This window comes from Drosophila yakuba, chromosome 2R (genome assembly GCF_016746365.2).
Source record: "Drosophila yakuba strain Tai18E2 chromosome 2R, Prin_Dyak_Tai18E2_2.1, whole genome shotgun sequence".
Lineage (NCBI taxonomy): Eukaryota > Metazoa > Arthropoda > Insecta > Diptera > Drosophilidae > Drosophila > Drosophila yakuba.
In genome coordinates this window covers 21,177,130-21,199,171 of record NC_052528.2, presented here as the reverse complement: position 1 = coordinate 21,199,171, position 22,042 = coordinate 21,177,130, and the positions used below count along the sequence as shown (strand labels likewise).

The 22,042-nt window shown below is 44.2% G+C and overlaps 1 protein-coding gene across 9 annotated transcripts; it reads right to left on the bottom strand.

Annotated features, from left to right (window-relative positions):
* Positions 1-12: 12 nt before the first annotated feature.
* On the bottom strand, positions 13-21,862 carry LOC6531690 (formin-J). Of its 9 annotated transcripts, XM_015196001.3 has the most exons (9): positions 21,471-21,855; positions 15,206-15,959; positions 6,066-6,454; positions 5,478-5,878; positions 5,231-5,359; positions 4,607-5,016; positions 3,369-4,158; positions 980-1,684; positions 13-914 (listed from the first exon to the last, which is right to left on the bottom strand). In XM_015196001.3, exons 2-9 carry the CDS (start codon positions 15,348-15,350, stop codon positions 245-247), a joined length of 3,639 nt encoding a protein of 1,212 aa, XP_015051487.1. In that variant the 5' UTR covers positions 15,351-15,959; positions 21,471-21,855; the 3' UTR covers positions 13-244. The 9 variants fall into 9 exon arrangements, with proteins under 9 accessions (XP_015051487.1, XP_039229181.1, XP_039229182.1 ...); XM_039373247.2 differs by lacking the exons at positions 15,206-15,959; positions 21,471-21,855 and adding an exon at positions 8,776-9,443 and having other exon boundaries at positions 980-3,232; XM_039373248.2 differs by lacking the exons at positions 15,206-15,959; positions 21,471-21,855 and adding an exon at positions 8,995-9,437 and having other exon boundaries at positions 980-3,232.
* Positions 21,863-22,042: the final 180 nt, after the last annotated feature.

Genomic DNA, 22,042 nt, shown 5'->3' with positions numbered 1-22,042 from the left:
GTTTTGCTTTGATTTGGTTCGTATTAAAATATATATTATTCGTATTATTCTGTATGTAAGCGGTGTCAGCGCTCTCTGCAAAACTGCTTGCGTTTAACAACTACATTTGGTATATTTAAGATCCCAAAACCGATCCAGGAGGACGTCTTCATTTCGGCCCAGTGTTTATTTTTCGGTTTTTGAGGACTTTGTGTTTTGTGAGTGGTGAGTCAGCTACTGAACACAATGGCTACGTGGGGTTAATCTAAAGTTCAGCCCGCCTTAGGCCGCAATCCATGCAGAACTTGGCGGTCTCGAATATGAACTTGGAGCCACATTCGTAGCAGTAGTTGGACTTCTTACTTGAGCTCATGGACGAGTTGCTCATCAGTGATTGCTCGGATGTGGTGGGTGTCATCGGTACATTGTTGTTGTTAGTGTTGTAAGCTGTTGGTGCTGGGATTTGAGCCTGCTGTTGTTGCTGCTGCTGTTGTTGCTGCTGCTGCTGATGAAGCTGCTGTTGCTCCTGCTGGTAGTTGTAGTTGCAGTTCATTTGCTGCATCTGAATCTGCTGCATTTGCTGCTGCTGCTGCTGCATCTGCTGCTGCTGCATCTGCTGCTGCTCTTGCTGCAGTGGCTGCTGATAGCTGTAGTTGATGCTCTGCTGCTGTTTCGGATGTGCTGCAAAAGAGTGTTCGGATCCGCTACTGGACGACTCGCCTCCATCGCCATTATTGTTTCCACATTCTGGTGCAAAGAGACGCTGGCGAGCCTTCAGGGTTCCATATTCAGTGTGTGCCTGTGTGGAGGCATCGATCATGCAGCTGGACAGCTTGGCATTGGCCGTATGTGGACGCATCAGTCCCTGGGAACGCGGTGTTCCGGCTTGGAGTTGAGAGGAGCATTGTCGCGACAAGCTATAAGGTGAGTTGGTGCTGCAAGTGGTTATAATGGAGTACATTTCAATACATTGCCTATTGTAATTGTTAGAAGACCTTACCTGCCGTATGCCGAATCCGAGCTCAGCTTGGAGCTGGCTCCGCGACGTGAACCCTGCGACGAGGACATGGGATAGCCATCGAGGCTGCTTAGCTCATCCGAGTCCGCCGACGGTGAAGGAGTCATTGGCGAGTTGGCCTCAACCTGGTGTGGTGGATTCGAAGCAGGGAGCACACTGCTGGAGCGCTGGTGTTCCTCGCCTCGTCCGGCGTTGCTACCGATAAGCTGGCGCCGCATGGAGGCACTCGCCTCCTCGCCCATTTGCCGGAAATCGCTATGCATCTTCTGGATCATGTTCTTGGCATTGTTCAGCTGCACGTTGGGCGCCAATGAGGAGCCGTTCGAGGATGGGGCCAGCCGGTTGGTGGATTGGCTGGCCCGATCCCTGGGCTCATCTTCGGCGTCCTCCGTGTCGCTAATCTTGCTAAACCTTGCGTGCTCCGGCTCGTTTCCGTTTTCAATGTGCAGGACTTCGATGGGCGTATGGGCATTGCCCACCATGTGACGCAGTGAATCGGGCGAAATGGGTGAGCGTCCCTGGGCATTGGCCTCCGTCTCAATGCTGATGAAAATCTCTCGCTTCTTTTGATCCTCGTCAACTGACCGCTTCTCCATCTCCAGGCGGCTCTTCTCCTCCTGGCTGCTAGAACTCGAGGCATTCGACTGCTGTCGTTGCAGTTTGTCCTCGGGCATTTTTGTATCAGACCTGTGGGCGTGATTGTCTTTAATCTTGGACTGGTGGTGACTGAGTGGTGTGATCTGTGTGGCTGTCGTCTGTTGCGTCGAAGTCGCTTTCTGGAACGAGCGTTGTCTGCTCGTCGAGCGATTCATGAGGAACTCGCGACAGTCCTTGAACAGCGGGAATTGCTCGTCGTCATTCTCGTTCTCGAATGAGGAGAGGAACTCCTCAAAGTCAAAATCATCAAAGGTGGGCATGGCGTTGTGCACCATGGGCATGACCAGCGGCAGGGGATTCGCCAGTAGCTGTTTCTGCTGTTGCTGCCAGCACTGCTCGTCGTACTCCATGGACGAGCGGTTAGCCTCATCGTCTGCCGAGCAGCCCGATGAAGCATCCGCATCCTCTGGCGAGGCATCGTACAGGAACTGGTTGCGTCCCAATCGCATCTTTCGCTTCAGCAGATTCCTGGCCTCGCCGGATTGCCTCCGTTCGTGGGTGATGGTGGACTGGGAGCTACTCCGGCTCCGGGCTTGAGACAACTGCTGGGGCGTGGAACTGGCATCCGAGGATATGCCACTGTTTACATGCAGATTATCAAAGGCGTTTATCAGCTTGGGATCTATGTAGTCGCCTGCCACCGAGCCCGAACCCGACCCCAGACCCGTTTCTCTCCTGGGTCCAAAGATGCTTTCCAGCTTGATGGGCGTCAGGGGAGCTGCTGGTGAGCTCTTCGCCGCCTTGCTGATGGGCTCCAATCGAAGGGGAGTGGCCACCGGTGGATAGTTGACCTCTTTAACCAAACCGGGCGAAACTGGCACCGTTACTGGAGTTAATGGAGCCAACTGGGTGGGAGTGCTGTGCCCCAAGCTCTTTGCCGAGTTCTGTTTGCTCAGCGTGTTGCTCTTGTCTTTTTGCTCCTTGCTGGTCAACTGGCTGGCGGCCGCCAGCTCAGCCGCCTTGGCATTCAGCTGCTCCAGCTCGTGCTCGTACTTGAGGAACACAGCCAGGGAGTCGGTTTTGGCCACAGTGCGTGCGGCCTGAGGAGAGGAAGGTGCGTTGCTGGCTTCACCGGCTCCACCCACTGGCAATTTAAGCAGTTGCTTTCGGTTGGAGGCGCTGGTATCCCGGCGCACGACTCTTGGGCTGTGGAAGTCATTGCCGCATGCCGCTCTCACCGGCATCTCGTCGAACTCCTCGGGCTTTAGAAAGTTGGTGGAGATGGGACCCTCATCGGAGAGACCCCGCTGAATGGTGGGCCGATAGTTGGTGGCAAACAGTGGTCGGCTGTTTAGCATGGGCGTACGACGCGGTCCTCTCAGCGATGAAGTACGTCGGAAATTGGAGGCCGGAGTGGTCTTTTGGTTAACCTGTGCGGGTTTGCCAGCTGCCGTGGTCAATGAAGTTGTCATGGCGATACTGGGTGTGGCTGTAGGTGTGCTGGTAACTATGGGTGTCAATGTTCTGGTAGCTTTGGTGGTGGTCACCTCCTCCTCTGGCGGCGGCGTGCTGGGTGAGCAAAGCTCCTCCAGCTGTCGCTTGGCCGAGAGGAAGGGATCGTATTTGTTCCCCAGTCCGCTGTTAAAAAAAGATTACAAAGGGTTAGAAAAACACGATGTATGGTACGATATGATGAACCGCCCATTGGTGCTCTGTCTGGCTGTCGTCTGGGGAGGATTGAATGGATTACTTGGCTCTCATTTGGGATACAAACCTATTTGAACGACGCTTGGCCCTAGGTGCCGACTTGAAATACATAGTACCATTTTCGTCATCCTCCAGGAGCAAACGGCGACCGACGTTGCTATTTTGTTCGGTCAAAGGCGGCAGTTTGAATTCCGGCTCCGCTTCGGGCTGCTCCTCATCATATTCACTGTGGGTATCCACTGGGTCAGGATTAGGCACGGGACTAGAGCTGGACCGCACCCTCTCTAACAGCTTAACCGCTTTAGCCATAAAGTCAACCTCTTCGGGATCTTCCTCTTGATCACTGGTATAGTTATCCACTTCGTCGTCCTCCGGTTCGTAGTCCTGTCGCTCACTTCCTAGCTGTAATCTTGGGAGTACTGTTTGACCCATGGATTGGTTGATGGTCTCAAAGTTTTCCTTCAGATCTGACATGGGCAAAGCTCGCATTGGCTCCGCGTTACTCATCACCTGGGAAGAGCGACCTGATCTCTTCGTGGATCGGCATACTGTGCGCATGGCTGCAGCTTCTAGCTTAATCTGGATTTCTGGCCTTGGCGAATCCTCCTCGGATCCGGAGTACTCTTTTGGAAGCTTTCGCTGCATGGGCACTAAGCTGGAGTTCAGCGAAGCGTATTGTATGTCTTTGGTGATTACTGAACACGACGATTGCAGGGCACGCAACTCCAAATCGGGGTTCTCCTTGGTGCGAATCCGACGACGTGCCTGGCGCACTAGGGATGTGGAGGAGGGATGATTGGAGACCAGACTACCGATTCCCTGCTCATCCATTTCCACATTGCAAATGGGCGTGCCGCCTGATTTGGAACAGCATGGAGGATGGGAGGGTTGTGACTTGGGTTAGACTAGGTTTTACTAAAGAATTTTCCCTAAATATTCGTAGGATTACTTTGGTGTTTTTCTGTAGGAAATTGATGTTACTAAAGAGCCCTTGATTCAATCTTTCCCACTTCTATTTCCCCACCCATACTTTTCTTTTGATGCCCCCGACTTCTTGGACTCCTAATCTTATTAAAACCCAACTGGAGGCACTTGCACCTGGACTACGCCTTCTCTTAATGCTTCGCTGATCTTTCGACTGCTTCGATGCGGCGCGCACTAATTAACGATCATGAAATGGTTCCGGGTTCTTAGATCTTAAATGCATCAGTGTTTCAGTGTTTAATTGGAGAACTGCATGCCACTTACAGTGGGCAGCACACGTAGGGATTGGTGAATACCAAACCAGAAGAGTTCAATCCATACCTTTGCGCTTGATTAACCCATTGAGCTCGTCGAATGTCATGGTGACTTGGGGAAGGCAGGGAATCTGCTTTTCGACCGCATCTACTTTATCCGTTTTGGGCCCACTCTTGCGGCGTCTAGCCGGCTGGAGAACTGGCGCCTCCACGCAATCGAGTTTGGCCAACTGGAGAGCATCTCCACTGGCGTTACGCCTCAGTCGCTCCATGGTCTCGTCAATTTCACAGCAGGATTCCCGCTGAGTGCGCTTGGAGCGACGCAGTTCAGCGCGTTCCCTGGGCGTTGGCGAAGATGGTGGATCCTCATTGCTGGCCATGTACAGGTTCACTTGGTTGTGGGTCACCGTGGAGTTTGGTTTGGCACGCCCTCCTGCTTTCTCCGAAGCTCTTGATCTGGAGACTTGAGCTTGCGTGCTGAGGATCATTTTGGGGATGAGTGAAGATCGCTGATCGAAGGACTAACTACGGTGTGTTGGGACTACACGACGGTGGCAATCAATTGCTATCAAAAGTTTACGATTACGGTTACGCTTTACGGGATTAATCAAGGACGACTAAGATAACGCCAGAAGAGCATCGGGGGTTAGGACTACCTATCTAAAAGAGATCTATGAAGCCTTCTACTCACTTATCACTGTGCACGGACGACGTCATCGAGAGGGACATCAGGTTTGGCTTAGGTACCGTGATCTCACCAGCATCCAGAAGATCTTCGTGGTTGCCGGAGTACTTATCTCTGGCCAGGGATCTCTTGGTCCTGTCAAACATCGCGGTCAATTGAATAATAGCAAATAAAATAAATTGAAACGAGAAAGAAAAGAAAAAACGTGTGTTAATTAGAAAGATCACAGTGTGTCAACAGAATCCAGGCTTACTTCAGATTGGGTGGCCTGTACTGCTTCCTGGCCTCCAGGCGCTCCTTGGCCTTGCTGGTCTCCTGGCTGTTGGTGGACTTCATGGTGGCCTGGATGGCCTTCTCCTTACACCACTCCACGTGGCGATCAAAGGCCTTCGGATTAAAGCTACGTTCGCAGTGGGGACAACGATCGCAGGCAGGTGCCTTGATCCGCTTGGCCAGCGATCGTTCACGAACGAGCGGAGCTGCCGGAGCAGCTGGACCAGCTGTAGCAGCGGGAGCAGCAGGTGCCACAGCTGGAGCCTCCGGTGCCGAGTTGGCTGAAAGTGTGGATGCCGCCTTGCGCATGGAGGCTCGGGCAGTGGAGCGCACCATCTCCGTTTGCGACTTTCGAGGGACTGGCTGCGGTGAGTTTACTGGCTGGAATCGGGAGAAAACATACTTAGTGGTTGCAAAAAATCTTTATTATGTCTTATCTACAGATTAAGATGAGGAATATTTGCCTAAGAAGCTGGTTTGCTTTGGTTACTGATAATATTGTGTGCACAAACCATACGATATTCATAGATATTATGGGGTAAATATATATTAAATATATTATACTAACCTCTGGAGCAGCATTTACAGACGTGGCCTCGCGACTGGTGGTCGGAGGAGATGGTACTCCCGCCGTGCGTTCCGCATTGGGCAGGCCAAAGTTCTTGGGCAGCACGTACGTCGAGAGAGCAGTTCCATCGCGACGTTGGCGCGACGAGTCGAACACCTTGCGCTTCTTGGAGGCCTTCTCGCAGATGACGACGTGCTTGCGCAGGGCATTCACGCCGAAGGTGCGACTGCAGCAGGGACAGGGCGTCAGCTGGGTGGCCTGCTCGGGCACGTACTCCGGCACCGGAAGGGAGGAACCGGAGGTCAGTGGCGGCGGGGCAGGCGTATCATCCTCGTCGCCGCCGGCCCGCCTGGAGTCTTCCGTCTCGGGATCCGTGGTGCTGCTTGTTGCTGTGGATAGGTCCAAAAGATGGTTATGTTAGTTGGGAATCGAATTTCGACCGGGGTTTCAGTTAGCTACGAGCACTTTGGCAATGTTTGTTAGATGAGTTGAGGGTTACAAAAAAGGAGTGTGTCTCAGTTTAAACGAATTAACAGTACAACTGGCAGTTGATTTTAAAAACTTGAAAATCAAATTGGTAAGTTACTTAATATTGAAAATAAAATCAATAGTGAAAAGAAAGCTTCTTACTTGTATTATGGGTTCTAACAGCTAACGCGATGGAAAGTTAACATTATCACATAAAAAGTTACTTAAATTTAAATTTGTATACTTTACTATAATTTAAATATTAATCAAAATACTGTTTTATAATTAATCTTGTAGTGCTGGCAGTAGATCCCATATCTAGATCAAAAGGGCTTGGCTTTTACAGGGAAAGTTCGGCAATGGGAAAAGCCCAGTCACTTTCCCAGTGAAAATGGCTGGCAGCCAAGTGAAAAAACACCCGCTGGCAGATTCATGGTCGATTGTTTTTTGGGCGACAAATTGTCTGTCCCACCAATAAATCCACCAAAAAATGCACAAACAATGGAGCAGTCCCAGCCCAAATAATTTATAGCTATTATTTCGGTTCGTCTTTGGCGATCAGCCTATAAATTGTTATTTATCTTCTGGTCGCGCAGACTGATGAAATGTAGCTTTGTCCAAATTGGGCAGCTGGTCTCAGCCAAAAGTCTTTCGCTTTTAGCCTGTGGGCGGGAATTGTATCTCAAAGATCGAGTATCTAGTATCTCGCGGATGGCAGGTGCCACCGTCGGCCCACGATTTAGTAGTATTTGAACTGTTTTCAATAATTTGTTTATGCTCTAAGTGAATTTAACTCAATTTCTAAATAAACATGTTAGATACCTAAGAAATTCAAAGTGTTTATGTAAAAATATCAATTTCCACACTGTGTTCTCAATTTTGTATGCAATTCTGCTTATGAAAACATAAGTTCGACTAGACCCGGTTTTGTTTGAATCTTCTTGACAACCTATACTGAACCTTGTAGTCTGAAATCAATATTTAACTAATTTTCCCATTGCTTTCCCTTAAACAACTGAATTTGAAGCAAGTTTTTAGGTTATATTCTTTATACTACGACCGTACTTTTGATAGAGGAACTATTCTTTGACTGAGCCACAAAAAACATTGGTGAATAATAATTAGAAGCACCCGTGGAGGCGGGCACTAATCACAGAGATGGAGGAAATCCAATTACCATGTCAGATTGTGATTACATCAATCAGCGACACGCACAACACAAGAGTAGCAGAATTTCCGCAACATCTTGAGAGCATTATGTCTCATTTCCATTTGAATCAATGCAAAGTTGTGTGTTACGCATATTATTCATACTATTCATATTATGCCAACATAATCCTCAGCGCTGAGAAGTGGGTGAGTTGTGCTATCTATCTGGCCGTCTGTCTGGTGCTAATGATACTTCGAACATGAGATATATGCATTATGTGCATCCACTTGAGATATTTAAAAATACCACCAACAGGGCCTCCACGTCCCATCGGATCTTGAGCAGATCTCGGCGGATGGAGCCCAGGGACTTTCAAATGGTCAAGAGTTTACTAGATCAAAAGTTGAAAGCCATTGAGGCGAGTGATGAATGCCACTGTAAATCTAGTCGAGTATGGCATTTCGACTTGCCCAATCCCTGGCCCATCTTTCTATTTGGTTAGTCGGTGTAGTAGTCTGGTCTTGGGCCTTTCCATATTTCGTTGTCTTTGCGGCAGGTTGTTGGGCAATCTCCATAAGCCACTTAAGACGTCAGTGGGCCCATAAATGTATTCTTGTGTGTGCAATATGGTAAAAGCGTAATACAAACAGTTTCCCTGTTTCACTGTTTCCCAGGCCAGGCAGTTTTCAGGTTCTTGGCTAGTCTCTGAACTTTTCACCCTGTGACACCCAAGAAGTATGGCCGTGGAAACTAAAACCGAGGACTTGGCACCTAGGAACGGGTAAGCTGGCAACCAGACGGGCTTGCACTTCGAAAAAATATCACAACTTTTCTTTTGAATTCCGTTCAAAAGCCTAGTTTTTAAGTAAAAACTCAGTTTTTTATATTAAAGAAAACCCAAGATGACATCATTTTCCAGCCGAGAATTGATAAGCGAAAGGAGTCAACCAAGAGGTCGCCATGGAGCCAGATTAAACAATTGGAACAGATGTGGGCAGCAGGCGATTTGGCTGAGATTTTACACACAGCTTTCACCACAGACTAAGCGGTTCATTAAGCAGAAATTAGTTGTTAATTTGTAGTGGAAATTACTTGATTTAATTGCTGCATTTGGAGGCGCAGTTTCTGTAGGATTGGCATGCAAATGGTTAGTCGGGCAGTTAGTGGCCACATCGATCTTATTGACAACAATCAAGACGCGTTGCAGTTGATTGCCTGGCGAATTATTAGTTAATGTTGCTAATGTCGCTGATGTTGCTGCTGTTGCTGTTGCTGTTGCAACTGTTGCTGCTGCTGTTGCATCCGACTCACTTGGCTTGGTATTTTCCTGCTTTTTGCTGCTGCTGCTGTTGCGTTTCATTGAAAATGTGTTGCGAACGCGCGAAAACGTTGACAGCTGTTGCTGCTGCGATTTTTGTTGCTGCTGCTGTTGTTGCGCCTCACTAAACTGCAACGAGTTGAAAGAACCTTGCAGCGGCTGCTGTTCGAAAACGTTAATGCTGCCACTGTCATTTCCATTTTCATGCTCATTTTCCTTTTCGTTGCTGAAACTACTGAGCTGCCCCTTTTCACCGGCCAGCAGATCGTTTAATTGCTGGTACTCCTCGTAAGCAATGCGACTATGCCGCTTATTGATTTTGGCCAAGGGCTGCGGCTTCTGCGACTTGGACTTGAAGATCTTTTGCCACATTTTCTTGCTCATTGTGAGGCGGTTACTATATAGATCGCGATTCACTTATGGGTAAACAAAGCTCCCTTTGAACGCATTTCGAGTGAACTTCACGCGCCGGCTTCTCGTGCTCAACTGAGCAACAGCAGCAGCAACATCGACGGGCACAAAGCTCGCGCAGCAACATGTTGCACGGCATTATAAATAGTTGCACTCCAGTTTTGGCCCGAGTGTGGGTGTTGTTGTTTGTGCTGCTGCTGGTGCTATTAACAAAGGCCACGATTCTGTACCGACTCCCTCGCTCTCGCCGGGATTTGAGTTGTCTACTGGCGGCTGGTCTCTGCTGTCTTTACGGCTGATTTATTTAAAGCCGCCATCGCCGCCGCCGCCGGCGACGTCAAATGTTGCTGAACCCTCGACTACTTGGGCATTATTCACTCTCTGCCAGAATGGCTGCCAATTTCCCAGTGCCTGCAGTGCCAGCAGTTCCAGTTCCAAATTGAAATCTCACCCGCCACAACCATCAGTCAATCAGTTAACCGACTTCAAAGAGAGCCCATTTCCTGGGCTAATGGGAACTCGGAATGGGAATCGGAATCGGTGCCACGACTGGGTGTTGCCCCCACCCACACACACATGTGCAATTATGTCCACTTTTGGGGCATGAAAAACATCCACTTACTGCCACTGCCGCTGTTGCATAAGTGCGCCAAAAAAGGTAGCCGCAGTTGGAGTTGCAACGCCGAAACTGCACCACCAGCAACATTTGGCGATCCCAGCAACATGCGGTGTTGCAGCCGCTACACATAAATAAGCAGCTGGCCGCAGAGTTGGAGACACTTTCGGTGGACTTAATATAAATCAGGGGCATCACAGCTGGTAAAATCAGTTTGTGACATTGCACTGAAAGTCTGAATGTTCTAGGGCCTCTAAAATGTTCTTCAATACTGGCGAAAAGTATTTCAAGACCAAGTAGTTTAAAATGTGCATCTGAATCATAAGAGTTTATTTTATGGGAGTAATAAATGCCTTTATTTCCTCAAGTGTAATTTATGCTAAGCTATGTTTGGGTGATCTTGGAATTATATAGTCCGTCTGACACTCGTTTTCAGTGCATTCCATATTCGATATTCGCCTACATTCAGCTCGCCATATTCGTATCTTCTTTCCATCTCTTCACTGTTTCTGTTTTAATTGAAATGCGAATGCACTTTTGAGCATCGCTCTGCTCGGGCCAAACGATCCCCATTTGTTGATGCTATAAATCTGGGAATATATACGTATATACGCATGTATATGTTGCAGCATCCGCTGACGTCACTGGGTTGTGGAACTCTCTTATGCAAGTTGCCTTGACATACGACCAAAAGTTCGAATTTGCACGTGCTAAAAACCAGGCAGAGTTATTAGTACATGTCATGAACTTGAGGCTCTACCCGTTCCCAATGATATTTATATTTATATCCGGTTTATCGAACCAACAACTTTCCTTTCAAAGGATTTTTGGTGCGGAAGAAGTGGGAGGAAATGGGGGGAAGTGGGTGGAATGGGTGGTTTTCGGGTGGTGTAGGCGGCATCGTTTGTGGTCGCCCACGCGTCGCGACTTTGAGTCTTGGATAATCTCTTATAATTGTCACGCTTCGAGAGCGCCAACGAAAATAGAAAATCTGTTGCAGTTGCATATGGTCGCTGTTTTGGTGGACGGGGATCTGTTGCACATAGATATATCTGTGGCATCACTGGCAATTTTCACGGTGCAGCCGCATGCCCTCAGGAAATCGGTTTTAAAAAGGGGCGCGTGCATATAAATAGTCAAAGTTCTAGAATCTAGATGATGTGCGGATGGCGTTTTGGGGGCAAGGCGGCGACACGACCGAAGAACTATATTTTTATAGTGAACTTAAAACTTTATGTTTCCTATGCACTGTTACAAAAAACTATTCACTGTTTTTAGTAATATGTTGAGGTTGCTTTCGTCACTAGTGCTTTTTTCGTTTGAAGGTGGATATCTACTCAAGGGAAACGCAGTAAGGAATTAAAATGATTTTATATAATATCGCTCACATTAAAAAGAAGATATTAACTTTATTTTAATCACTAGCTCCTTTTAAGTCACTCGATAGACCAACTTTAGATGTATCTTTTAGTTCAACAGGAATCTGTGCCCAAGATCTATAAATATTGTGCTAGTGTATTAGAGACTTATTCGATAGATAGATAGACTTGGCGACATTTCGATGGCCCCTGAAACTTCACCTGCGCTCTCTTTCCAACCCAGCTATATTCCTTCTCCCTCTGACGGACAAAGAACACACTTCACATATCAACAACATAGGGTCGTCGTATTTTCCACTAATTAAGTTCTATTTCTTCCAGTCGTCATTTGCCCCTGGGTCCCCCTATCGCCCCCTCGATCTTCTAATGAAACCATTTCAGTTCATTGGCGCTGAATGTTTTCTTGTTTTTTGGTTTTTTTTTTTCTTTTTTCCTATTTATTTTGAGTTTGAGTTTGTTCCCATCGCAGGCATTTTGCAGATTGCACAATTTTCCCTCTGTGTTTTCAGTTTTTCACTGTATTGTTTTTTTGTTTCTGTCTTCGGTTCTGTTTGTAACTTGGTGAGTTCGATGTTGTTGCAACAAATTGAAGTTGATTTATTTGTTGTTGGCAGTGCTGATTGGCTTTTGGAAAGTGTGAAATACTTTTGTGTTTGTATCCAATACGATTTTGTGTGTTTTCAGCTTTTCCAACTTTTGTTTTGCATTTTTTTGTTTTTGTTTTTGGAGTGTGAGGAGAATTGGGCCGCTAATTGAGGTAGGTAATTTCCAATTGGATTTGGAACACCTAGGATCGATAGGTGAAGCCAAACGATTAGCAATTCAATTTGTGAGGCGCTAAGCCTTTCAATTCTTTTCACCAAATTAAATTGAAATTTGAAAGGGACTAAGTGATTTTCTAATTTGTGAGGCAGTTAAAATTAATTGTTTTAATCAATATGTTATTTAGGTAATGAAGCTCTACTTTACATTAGGCTAAACATTTCTAAAAAATGTAAAATATTTTTTCTGATGTTCCAAACGTAATACTACAAACAATATAAAAGTAGTAGCCGACTTACAGCACGGCAACACTGTTCACTACTATTTTTCAAAGCTTTCTCAAGCTTTTTGGATTTGGATTTGCCGGCTTTTAGCGTTTTCGAATTTGTTTCTTTGGTGCAAATAATTGTGGCCATATGCTTGTGCCCACTTTAAATGGACATTTAATTGCAAAGCTGCAATTCATCAGTGACCAATTTACTCAATGGCAGAACTCATCCCTTACGGATAAATGACTTGCAAGAGATTTTGAAAAACAGGTTTTTACAAAGCACAATTAACACCTTTAGATGAAATGCCAATACGAAAACTGGTTGGGATTTTGACTTTGGAACTGATTCTAAGTTTGTTTCATGCCGCTTGTAAGCCGCTTGTGCCACCAAAAGTGGTTCAATGTCAAGGAAATTCAGTGGATTAGCAGTGAGAGGGAAGTGTTTTCGAGTGGGCCGAGGGAAGTGGGTCAACTGCCAGTCGTTTAGGCCATATATATACATATATTGGTGTGTATATAGTGGCAGGCCATTAATGTCAGTTGGTAGGGCGACAATGGAATAGTTTTTCGTACTTATTTATTAGCATTATCGGTACGAAACTTGTTAAAACTGGCACGCAAATCTGCCGGCCAGACGTGACTGACATGGCTAAAACCGACTTGAAATCGGTCGCAACGCCCGATTTCTGTCAGGCAGTTGGCATAATTATCTGCCATATAAATATGGGCTATAACCCGAGCTAAGCTTTTTGCTTCTGTCAATCTTTAATTGAATTATTCTCGATTGCTGCGCAAATAACATTCTGGGTTCCAACTTGGCTTGAATTTCTTGTTTTGGGTTGGTCTTTAATTTAATTAAAACTTATGTGATTCTTTTTGTGTATTTCTCCTTTTTTTTTTTAAGTCTTTGGCCGCTAACTGCAAATGGAAATTGACATAGATATGTCATTTGGTGTGGTTGTCAATTGCTTGGCTTCTGTTGTGTTTGTTTTCGATTTTTTAAATGCCTTCCACGTTTTCAGTGTTTGATTTGGTTGAAAGCTTTTTGTGCGTTTTGCTCATTTTTGCAATACAAAACATAGTATAAAATATTTGCAATAATAACTGATGTCATCTCGGCTACTTTGGGTGATAGAAAGCTGGGTTTTGTTATATACAAGCGGTTTCTTTTATTAAAAGGAGCTTTTTTATAGTTATACCCGTTACTCGTAGAGTAAAAGGGTATACTAGATTCGTTGAAAAGTATGTAACAGGCAGAAGGAAGCGTTTCCGACGATATAAAGTATATATATTCTTGATCAGGATCAATAGCCTAGTCGATTTGGCCATGTCCGTCTGTCCGTCCGTCTGTCCGTCTGTCCGTCTGTCCGTCTGTCCGTCTGTCCGTCTGTCCGTCTGTCCGTCTGTCCGTATGAACGTCGAGATCTCAGGAAGTACAAAAGCTAGAAAGTTGAGATTAAGTATACAGACTCCAGGGACATAGACGCAGCGCAAGTTTGTCGATTCAGGTTGCCACGCCCACTCTTACGCCCACAAACCGCCCAAAACTGCCACGCCCACATTTTTGAAAAATGTTTTAATATTTTTTCATTTTTGTATTGGTCTTGTAAATTTCTATCCATTTGCAAAAAAACTTTTTGCCACGCCCACTCTAACGCCCACAAACCGCCCAAAGCTGCCACGCCCACACTTTTGAAAAATGTTTTGATATTTTTTCATTTTTGTATTGGTGTTGTAAATTTCTATCTATTTGCCAAAAAACTTTTGGCCACGCCCACTCTAACGCCCACAAACCGCCCAAAGCTGCCACGCCCACACTTTTGAAAAATGTTTTGATATTTTTTCAGTTTTGTATTAGTTTTGTAAATTTCTATCTATTTGCCAAAAAACTTTTGGCCACGCCCACTCTAACGCCCACAAACCTCCAAAAACTGTCCTTCGCACTTACACTAGCTGAGTAACGGGTATCATATAGTCGGGGAACTCGACTATAGCGTTCTCTCTTGTTTTATTTTCTGTTTTTCACATCCGTTCCCTTAATAATGATTAATGCTTCGTTTTTATTATCAAATTTTTATTTTTTTTATTTTAATATTCCTATATTAATTTTTGTATTGTTATCTATATCCGCCGGAAAAATCCCTCGAGATCTTTGACACTGCATATTTTTATGGTCCTAACAAAAATGTTAACAACCTCTGTTCTTTGCTTTTCCATTGGAATACCATGCTCAGTTGGTCATAAAAAGTGACTTCATGCTTTATTGAGTTCATTATAAATTCAAATCGGCGCCTTCGCCTCTTGGTTATTGGCTTTAAGTGGTTTCCTAAACACTTCCTCTAACACAGCTGGAGTTTCTTAGCCTGGGGCTGCATGCCAAGTGCTTTTCGGAGATTTTTAATGTTGTGCGCCTGCGCGGAAGTGGCATGAGTTTTTCTTGAGTATTTTGAATTAGCCGCACATTGTTTGCGTTCACATTGTATGCATTTTTTCCCAAGTGCACTGGAAAAACCTAATTCACTTGCTTTAAATTATATTTTTAACTGAATGGGTAGTGTGAAATTACTTGCTAACGTTTGAAATGTGAAATAGATTTCTTTCGACCCAAACCAGATAACTGTTAGGTAGTATAGGATAGTTTATTTCTTTCAGTGGAAGGATAGTTTATGGTTTTTTGTGTGGGAAATCGATTGACAAGCTCCTAAGGCTGGTCCTGCTTACAGCTGTAATTGGAATTGTGGCCAAAGTGCTTGAGATTGGCTTACCGAAATCGAAGTGGTACATGGTGGGCATTTCGCGGGGGGTGGTGGTGCGCGTTATGGAGCTGTGGTGGTGGAGCAGGGGAGTGGGCGGCGGGGTGGCGATGAAGATCGGCTCCAGGGGCCTCCTGCTCTGCTCCGAGGTGGCCATCCTACGAAATTTATGCAACTAACTTGCTTATAATTTGGTTATATATCTTCCGCTAGTTGAGCAAGTTTGGGTGGAGAAAAACGCGAACGCGTCTTTAGTCGCGGGCGTTTAAAAGCGCGCCAAACTCTCGTTTGCTCCACATGCAAGTTAAAGTGTTTTTTTTCGTAGCTTTTCCCGTTTTGTTCGTGTTTTGCTGGTGCTTTACTTAATATTCATTAATGATTTTGCCGCATTGCTAATTAATCATATTTCGTTTTCACTGCACTTTCAAAAAAGCATACAAAAAGGCTTTGGAAACACTTTTGCCTAATGTATCTTTTGTTGTTTTCACAATATCTTTTTTTCCATGCACGCTATTTTTTTTGAGCGATTTTTTTTTTTTTTTGAATTTTTTGGCTTCTGCGTTTTTATTGTATGATTGGTTCACATTTGAAATTCGCTTTGTTAGTCGCAAGTTTCCACCAAAATCCTATGGAAATGCGGCGGCTGGCATATAATTTTGGGTCTGCAATTGCTGTTGGATGTATCCGAAAGTTGCAATTGGATTTCGGCGCTGGGTTTCCCCTTCTACCCTTTTCAGAGTTCGTTGTCGTCTGTTTTTACGAGTATCTGCAAAGGTCAGAGCGTGAGATTTGAATTTAAAGTGAGTTTTGGCACAGGCTGATAGATATTTCATTATAATCCAACAGGTTATCTATCTTAGCATACAAATTTAATAGATACATCTTTTGTTTATTAAGTAAACTAGCCTAATTTAAAATCCCACGTGTGCATACAATTGTGACAAGTTTGATATTACATGAATTTTATTTATACATTCAAAAAGAAATAAAACTGATGGCTTAATAATTAAGTTGATAGTTCTTCTTTTGTTTAGTAGACCAGTTTTAAAAGTTTTGTAAGCTGTTTGACTATTTTTCCTGTTCTGTGGAAATAAGCTTCTTTTAAAAACCAACACAATTCAGAATTGAATACCTATTCATTACTACTTCTTCTTCAAATATGACGTTCAAACAAAATTCGAAATACCAGACAAACATTCACCAATGAGGCTAAGCGCACATTAGCTAATTTGCAAATATCCACGTCGAAACACAGGGAACTGCAGGAGCGTGTATCTAATGGATACGCAAAGCAGAGAATATGATGAAATCAGCTAAACTTAGATTGCGAATTCACGAACTGTTTTTTCGCCGTTTGGCTTTTGGGGCTTGGCTCACGCAATCGCAGCAGATAAAAAAGGGGGGAAACGGAGTGGGAGAAAGGGTGATTGAATAGTTTTTCCTAATAGGCCACTTAATTACCGTTAACTTTTCGTTTCAGCCACAAAAATTCGCTTTCAACGGGAGATCTCCCGCTTTGTTGCGCAGTTGAAATGAGACTGAAAATCTACAAAACCGCGAGAACCAAACTTTTTCACAGCCTCTCTTAATTGCGAAATGAAAGTGAGCATTAAAAGCAATTGAAGATCTTTTGTGTGCGCGCATCTCTCCCACAAGTTTGGCAATCTTTGAGATACAAAAGAATATCGCACGCTAAAAGTGTTGAGAGTGAAACTTTTTATTCGGGTTCACTTGCTACACCAATTACGAACTGAACCCAAAGAAAAGTATATAATGATTTTGTGGCAATAATCAAAGATCTGCAAGCCATGCTCATTAGTACTATTAGAACTACCGAAGGCCAAACCCATTATAATCACTAATTCATTAGCAATCAAATAGTCATTATACTAAGCTGCCAACCCACAATAACCAAACGATATTTTCAGGCCTGAAGATGTCTTTCTATATCCGCAGATAAAATAATCTAACGACACGCTTGTCGATATCTATGTTAGGCGACAACTAAATCTATAAATCTTAATAGACGTCGACAGAGAATATAGAACAAGTTTGTTGTTGGGTAATTGCTGGGCTCACTTGAGGCGATAAACTCGTTTGGACTTTTACATGTTCCCGAGTTAATTTATGCCCCGCCACTCCATCCGAGCCCCAAACAATTTACCAGTTTCTATGCGTAGATAAGGCCTCAAAATTTATGTAAGATTATTGTGCATAATTCGAGTTGAAAGGTTTGCCGCACCCTCCCTCCAGTTTCGATACTCTCTTATGCATATGAAGTGACTCGGAACAGTCGTATCGACCATATTGGGATAGGGCTGCTGAGCTGATGGAGGACGTGCTCGGAATCCATCCGGAAAATCAAGTGAGTAATGCCATTTGAGATTTCAGTTATGGGGGTTCCGTGCTTATACATGAGTTAAGAGTGCCTTTGAGCAACATTAAGATATATAAGTGAATTGAATTGAAAGGAAAAAATAACCAAAAACCACAGTCGTGCTGTGACTCTTTCAAACTGGTTTCCATATAAAGCTAATTTATTTATTTATTATTATCCCAGCCAAATTATCATCTTCATCATCATCTTTTTCGCCACCCACTCATGTCATTCCACGACGTTGACGAACTTTATCTTGATCTTACTTCATATACGTACATGTATATCAAATATGCAGCTCCCACGCTTTAAAATTTCAAGCCCAATGCTCACACACTCAAATTTAAATGATGACAAAGTGATGGGAGTTTCTAGGCCCAAGTTTTGGCATAATCACAACTTGCGAAATTAGCACACTTGTGCCTCAAAAAAGGTTCTGAGCCAGAAGGAGAGCATTGAACCAGTGGGGCTGGTAAACAAATGCCCCGTCTTGGGTTTCCACTTCGGAATTTGTCCGAAGCCGTGACAGCTGTCGCAAGCCGCCTGCGAGTCTAAAAGTTCCCCAAGTCTGGGGCCTAACAAGTGCAGCATTGTCGTTCCATTTGGACAGGCTCACCTTCAATGTGGCTGCGCCAAACGCACTCTTCTATATAAATATATATACGAGTATACACATACTACTTGTATACTGCATTCTGCATCACTTTCGATTTGGCACAGTAACAGATGCAAGGCACCAGAGTGAGTGAAGGTCGCTTGGGATTCCAGAGGTGTCGGTTTACACAGATCTCTGGCTCTGGAGTTGGGGGTACTCCTTATCGAACATGTGTGCTGACCCGCAGTTTCAGTTTCAGTTTCTGTTTACCTTCTCACTCAGGCTTTATCAGTTGTTGTTTGATAAGTGGTATTGCAAAAGAGTCAACAAATGTTGATCCTCCTGCTTAAAAGATACACATTTTTCCTTTCATTTGTAAGATACAAATATTTAACTAGGAAATAATAAGGGGGAAACTGGTAAGAAACACTTATACATAGAACAGAAATATTTCAACTTCAAATTTGACATAAATTTACGATATTTTTTTTACAGAACGTTACACATTTTTTACAAATTAAGACTGATTTATCTGCACTCACTTTAAGTGCAACTAGACAATAATTCCATGGATAATAGCGTATTTTTCCCCTGTTTTCACTATAATGTAGAGTAGATATATCTATTTGCATAGCATTGGCATTCGATTCATTGGCTAATTGAGTTAATCGATCGACATGAGCATTTGCCTTTCAGCGGAATCAATTAGAGTTGTTGTTTTTCCTCTGCAGCTGCATTGTCGAGCAATTTGTCAGCATTTTAACAACTTGACTTATTGATTGTAACCGGGGAAATGTGAAACCTGTTAGTGCCACCCTAAAAAACCGCACTATTAGCATGGAGGTAACACTCAAATTACCAGAAACCGATTAACCACAGATGATAATCGTTGGAATCGCTGGCTTCCATAATTAATGAAGCCGTTTTTTGGCCAATTTCAAAGCTTTCGCTGGGCGAGAAGAAAGCCATAAACTGTAGTCACAGTCGGTTTGCTCGGACTTGTGCTTCGTTAGCCGCGCTGATGTCATTTGGCAATCATCTCAGCTTGGTGAGTCCGCTTAGAAGTCGTCAACACGTCACTCCAGTCTACAGTCTACAATCTACGCTCTACAGTCTGCGCTCTACAGTCTACAGTCTCTGGGTATCGCGCGAAGGTTACCCAGAATCTTGAAACAAAACGAGGCACATTTCCAGAGGCGTGTTCGGATCTCAATTTCAAATTAGAACCCCGTACGAGAACGAGGCACTTTGTCAATAATACTCGCATGTAAAGTACTCGAGTTTGATGTTAATTGCACATCAGTATAGATACAGCTATACAGATGTATCTGCTGTTTATGCAAATCTTTTGCCATCGCCAAAAGCGATGAAAAAGCATTCGCTTGCTGCCACTTGTGATTGCCGTTTATTGGACTTTTTGGAGCGTTGCAAGTATGCATGGCAAATAGCTCACCGACTGTGAAATACTCCCTAGATTTTCGTTTTTTGCTTGGTAATAAATGGGGGGATTATAGAAGTGAAGGGAACTCTAATTAATTAATTGCTGGCTTGGATATTCCGATTGTTCATAAACTTGGGCAGATCGATTATGGACTTTACATAGATGAACTTCAAAAATTGTGTAGGTCCATACATATATAGTATAAATAGTATCAAGTCAGGTAACTATAATAAAACTTCTATGCTCATTAAAAGCTTTTGATTGTTTGACTTGTACTTTGCTGATCTTTTAGCATTAGCTATTCATCAGATATTTACCAGCAAAGTCTACACCTTTGGGTTTTTGTTTTCAACTGCGTCGCGAAATGCCGAACCAAAACTAACAGCAAACTTAACGAGCTTCAAGCAAATGGTAAACAGTGGACTGGGGCAGCGCCTCCACAGTGAAGCCTCCTAGTGCCGCCACCATAAATCAGTTACTTGGCCCCGATCTGCAATTAGCACACAAACGGCAGAGGCTCAGTGGGCAACCAGCAGCCATGAAAATGGGAAATTCCAGGCTTTCCGACGCTCGTTTCGGCATTATCGATTAAACACCGAAAGGAGCAGCGAAAGTTCTAGGAAAACATGGGCTATAAATGGTGTAATGACGCCAGACATTAAAGCCGCGCCCAGCTGGCCACTCGCCGGAACCAATGTCCCTGGTGGACAGGGGGTTGCCCGGGTGGACCTGGTTGGCATTGCCATTCTTGTTGTTGGCTGGCAAACAACTCCGGCCGGAGTGGTGGACGTGGTGGTGATGGTGGTGGACTTGTTGTGACCGGCTGGCGGCGACCAGGTTGCCATGGCAAGAAATGCACATGCGAGTAGCTCCAAACTTTTTATCTGACCGAGCATGGGGATATGTACAATATACATACGTGGGGTAATGTGTGTGAAAGGGTGCTGCCCCATTGATTGCCCCATTGCATGCCAACTTTTGACCAAACAAAGAAACCCATCAAAACTGCGGACAAATCAAAAGTTTCTGCGCGAAATTGGAGCAAGAGTGCCATATAACCTAGAGATACATATACTCGTATGTGCGCGGTCATATCTTATCTGCTAGATAAAATACATAATACTGGGCGAAAATCGAAAAAAATAAAAAATGGAGAGCGTTATCTTTTCGGTTGGACGGGGGTTTGGAATATCAAGATGTAAACATAATATGAGCCTTGGATATGCCATGGGAACTCAAGGAGATTTCGGTTCGAGTGCTTCATAAATTTGTGGATATTTTGCGCATTCGCCTAATAGATTTCAATATTTACTCAGCTCTTCTACGATAGGTTGAAACCAAGAATGAGATAAGCTTGTCTAGAAAATATATTCAGTGAATATATTTCCGTATATTTACATAGTGAGTCGAAAATAAAAAGATTATAAGGGAAGCAAAAGGTAGTGAGGTAATTAAATTTACATTTTATAAGTTTTCCAACTGCATACAATAGATATTGTAACACTATTACGTGGAACACACCTCACTACCAATCAACGGAATAAACTATGTTTTTCCCATCTTTGTTATGATACATGTACGATCCCTGCTCGAGAACCAGTTAATTGTTTAAACAAAGTTTGGTTTACTTTTCTATAGCCAGGTCTACGCCTATTTCCTCTGCTATGTATTTGCGCTCGTATGTTTACCTTATCGATACTGAAAAAGCAGCTAATGAACAATTCATGATGATGATGATGATGTGGTTGCTGGTGACTTAATAATTGGCCATTAATATGGCATTTAACTTATCGCTTCCAAATCAACGGATTCCATGGGGAATTGAGTTACTGTTTCACCTGTACACTGTTTGCTTGGAAATTACCTTGAAGTGCACTCCTTTCCTATCGAGTGGCTAAGTAATTGAAATTCCGCAATGTGCACTCAATGAAAACCGCTTAGACAGCTGAACGATGGGCTAATTCACTCACATACTCCAACATATCATCCATATCATATCATAACACAATAGCACATATGTATATACGCGGGGGTTTAAACGAAAACTTTAGGTACAACCAACTCGGGCGCCAGCTTATTTCATCAAGAACTGCTTAGATCGGCTGTATAAAGTGCATTTCAAAATGTGTGATTTATGCAACTTTTTAGAAGAAATCAGGTTTTCTTCCCAATATTTTTATTATTTTTTATTCTCTGTTGTTTTTACAAGGAAGGTAACTTCTCACACCCGCGACGCAGGCGGCGGCGATTTGAACGTCTCGGCGGTTCGACGAGCGCGTAGCGAATGAACATATCTCACCCGGTGGAACCGCTCCACCTTCGCTCAGCGCTGCGTCGGCGGCGACTGCGCAGTCGGCGGGCAGCGTCAGTTGGGGGAAAAAACTGAATTTATATCATGCATATTTTTTGGCAACCCGGTTTGAGCCGAATCTTGCT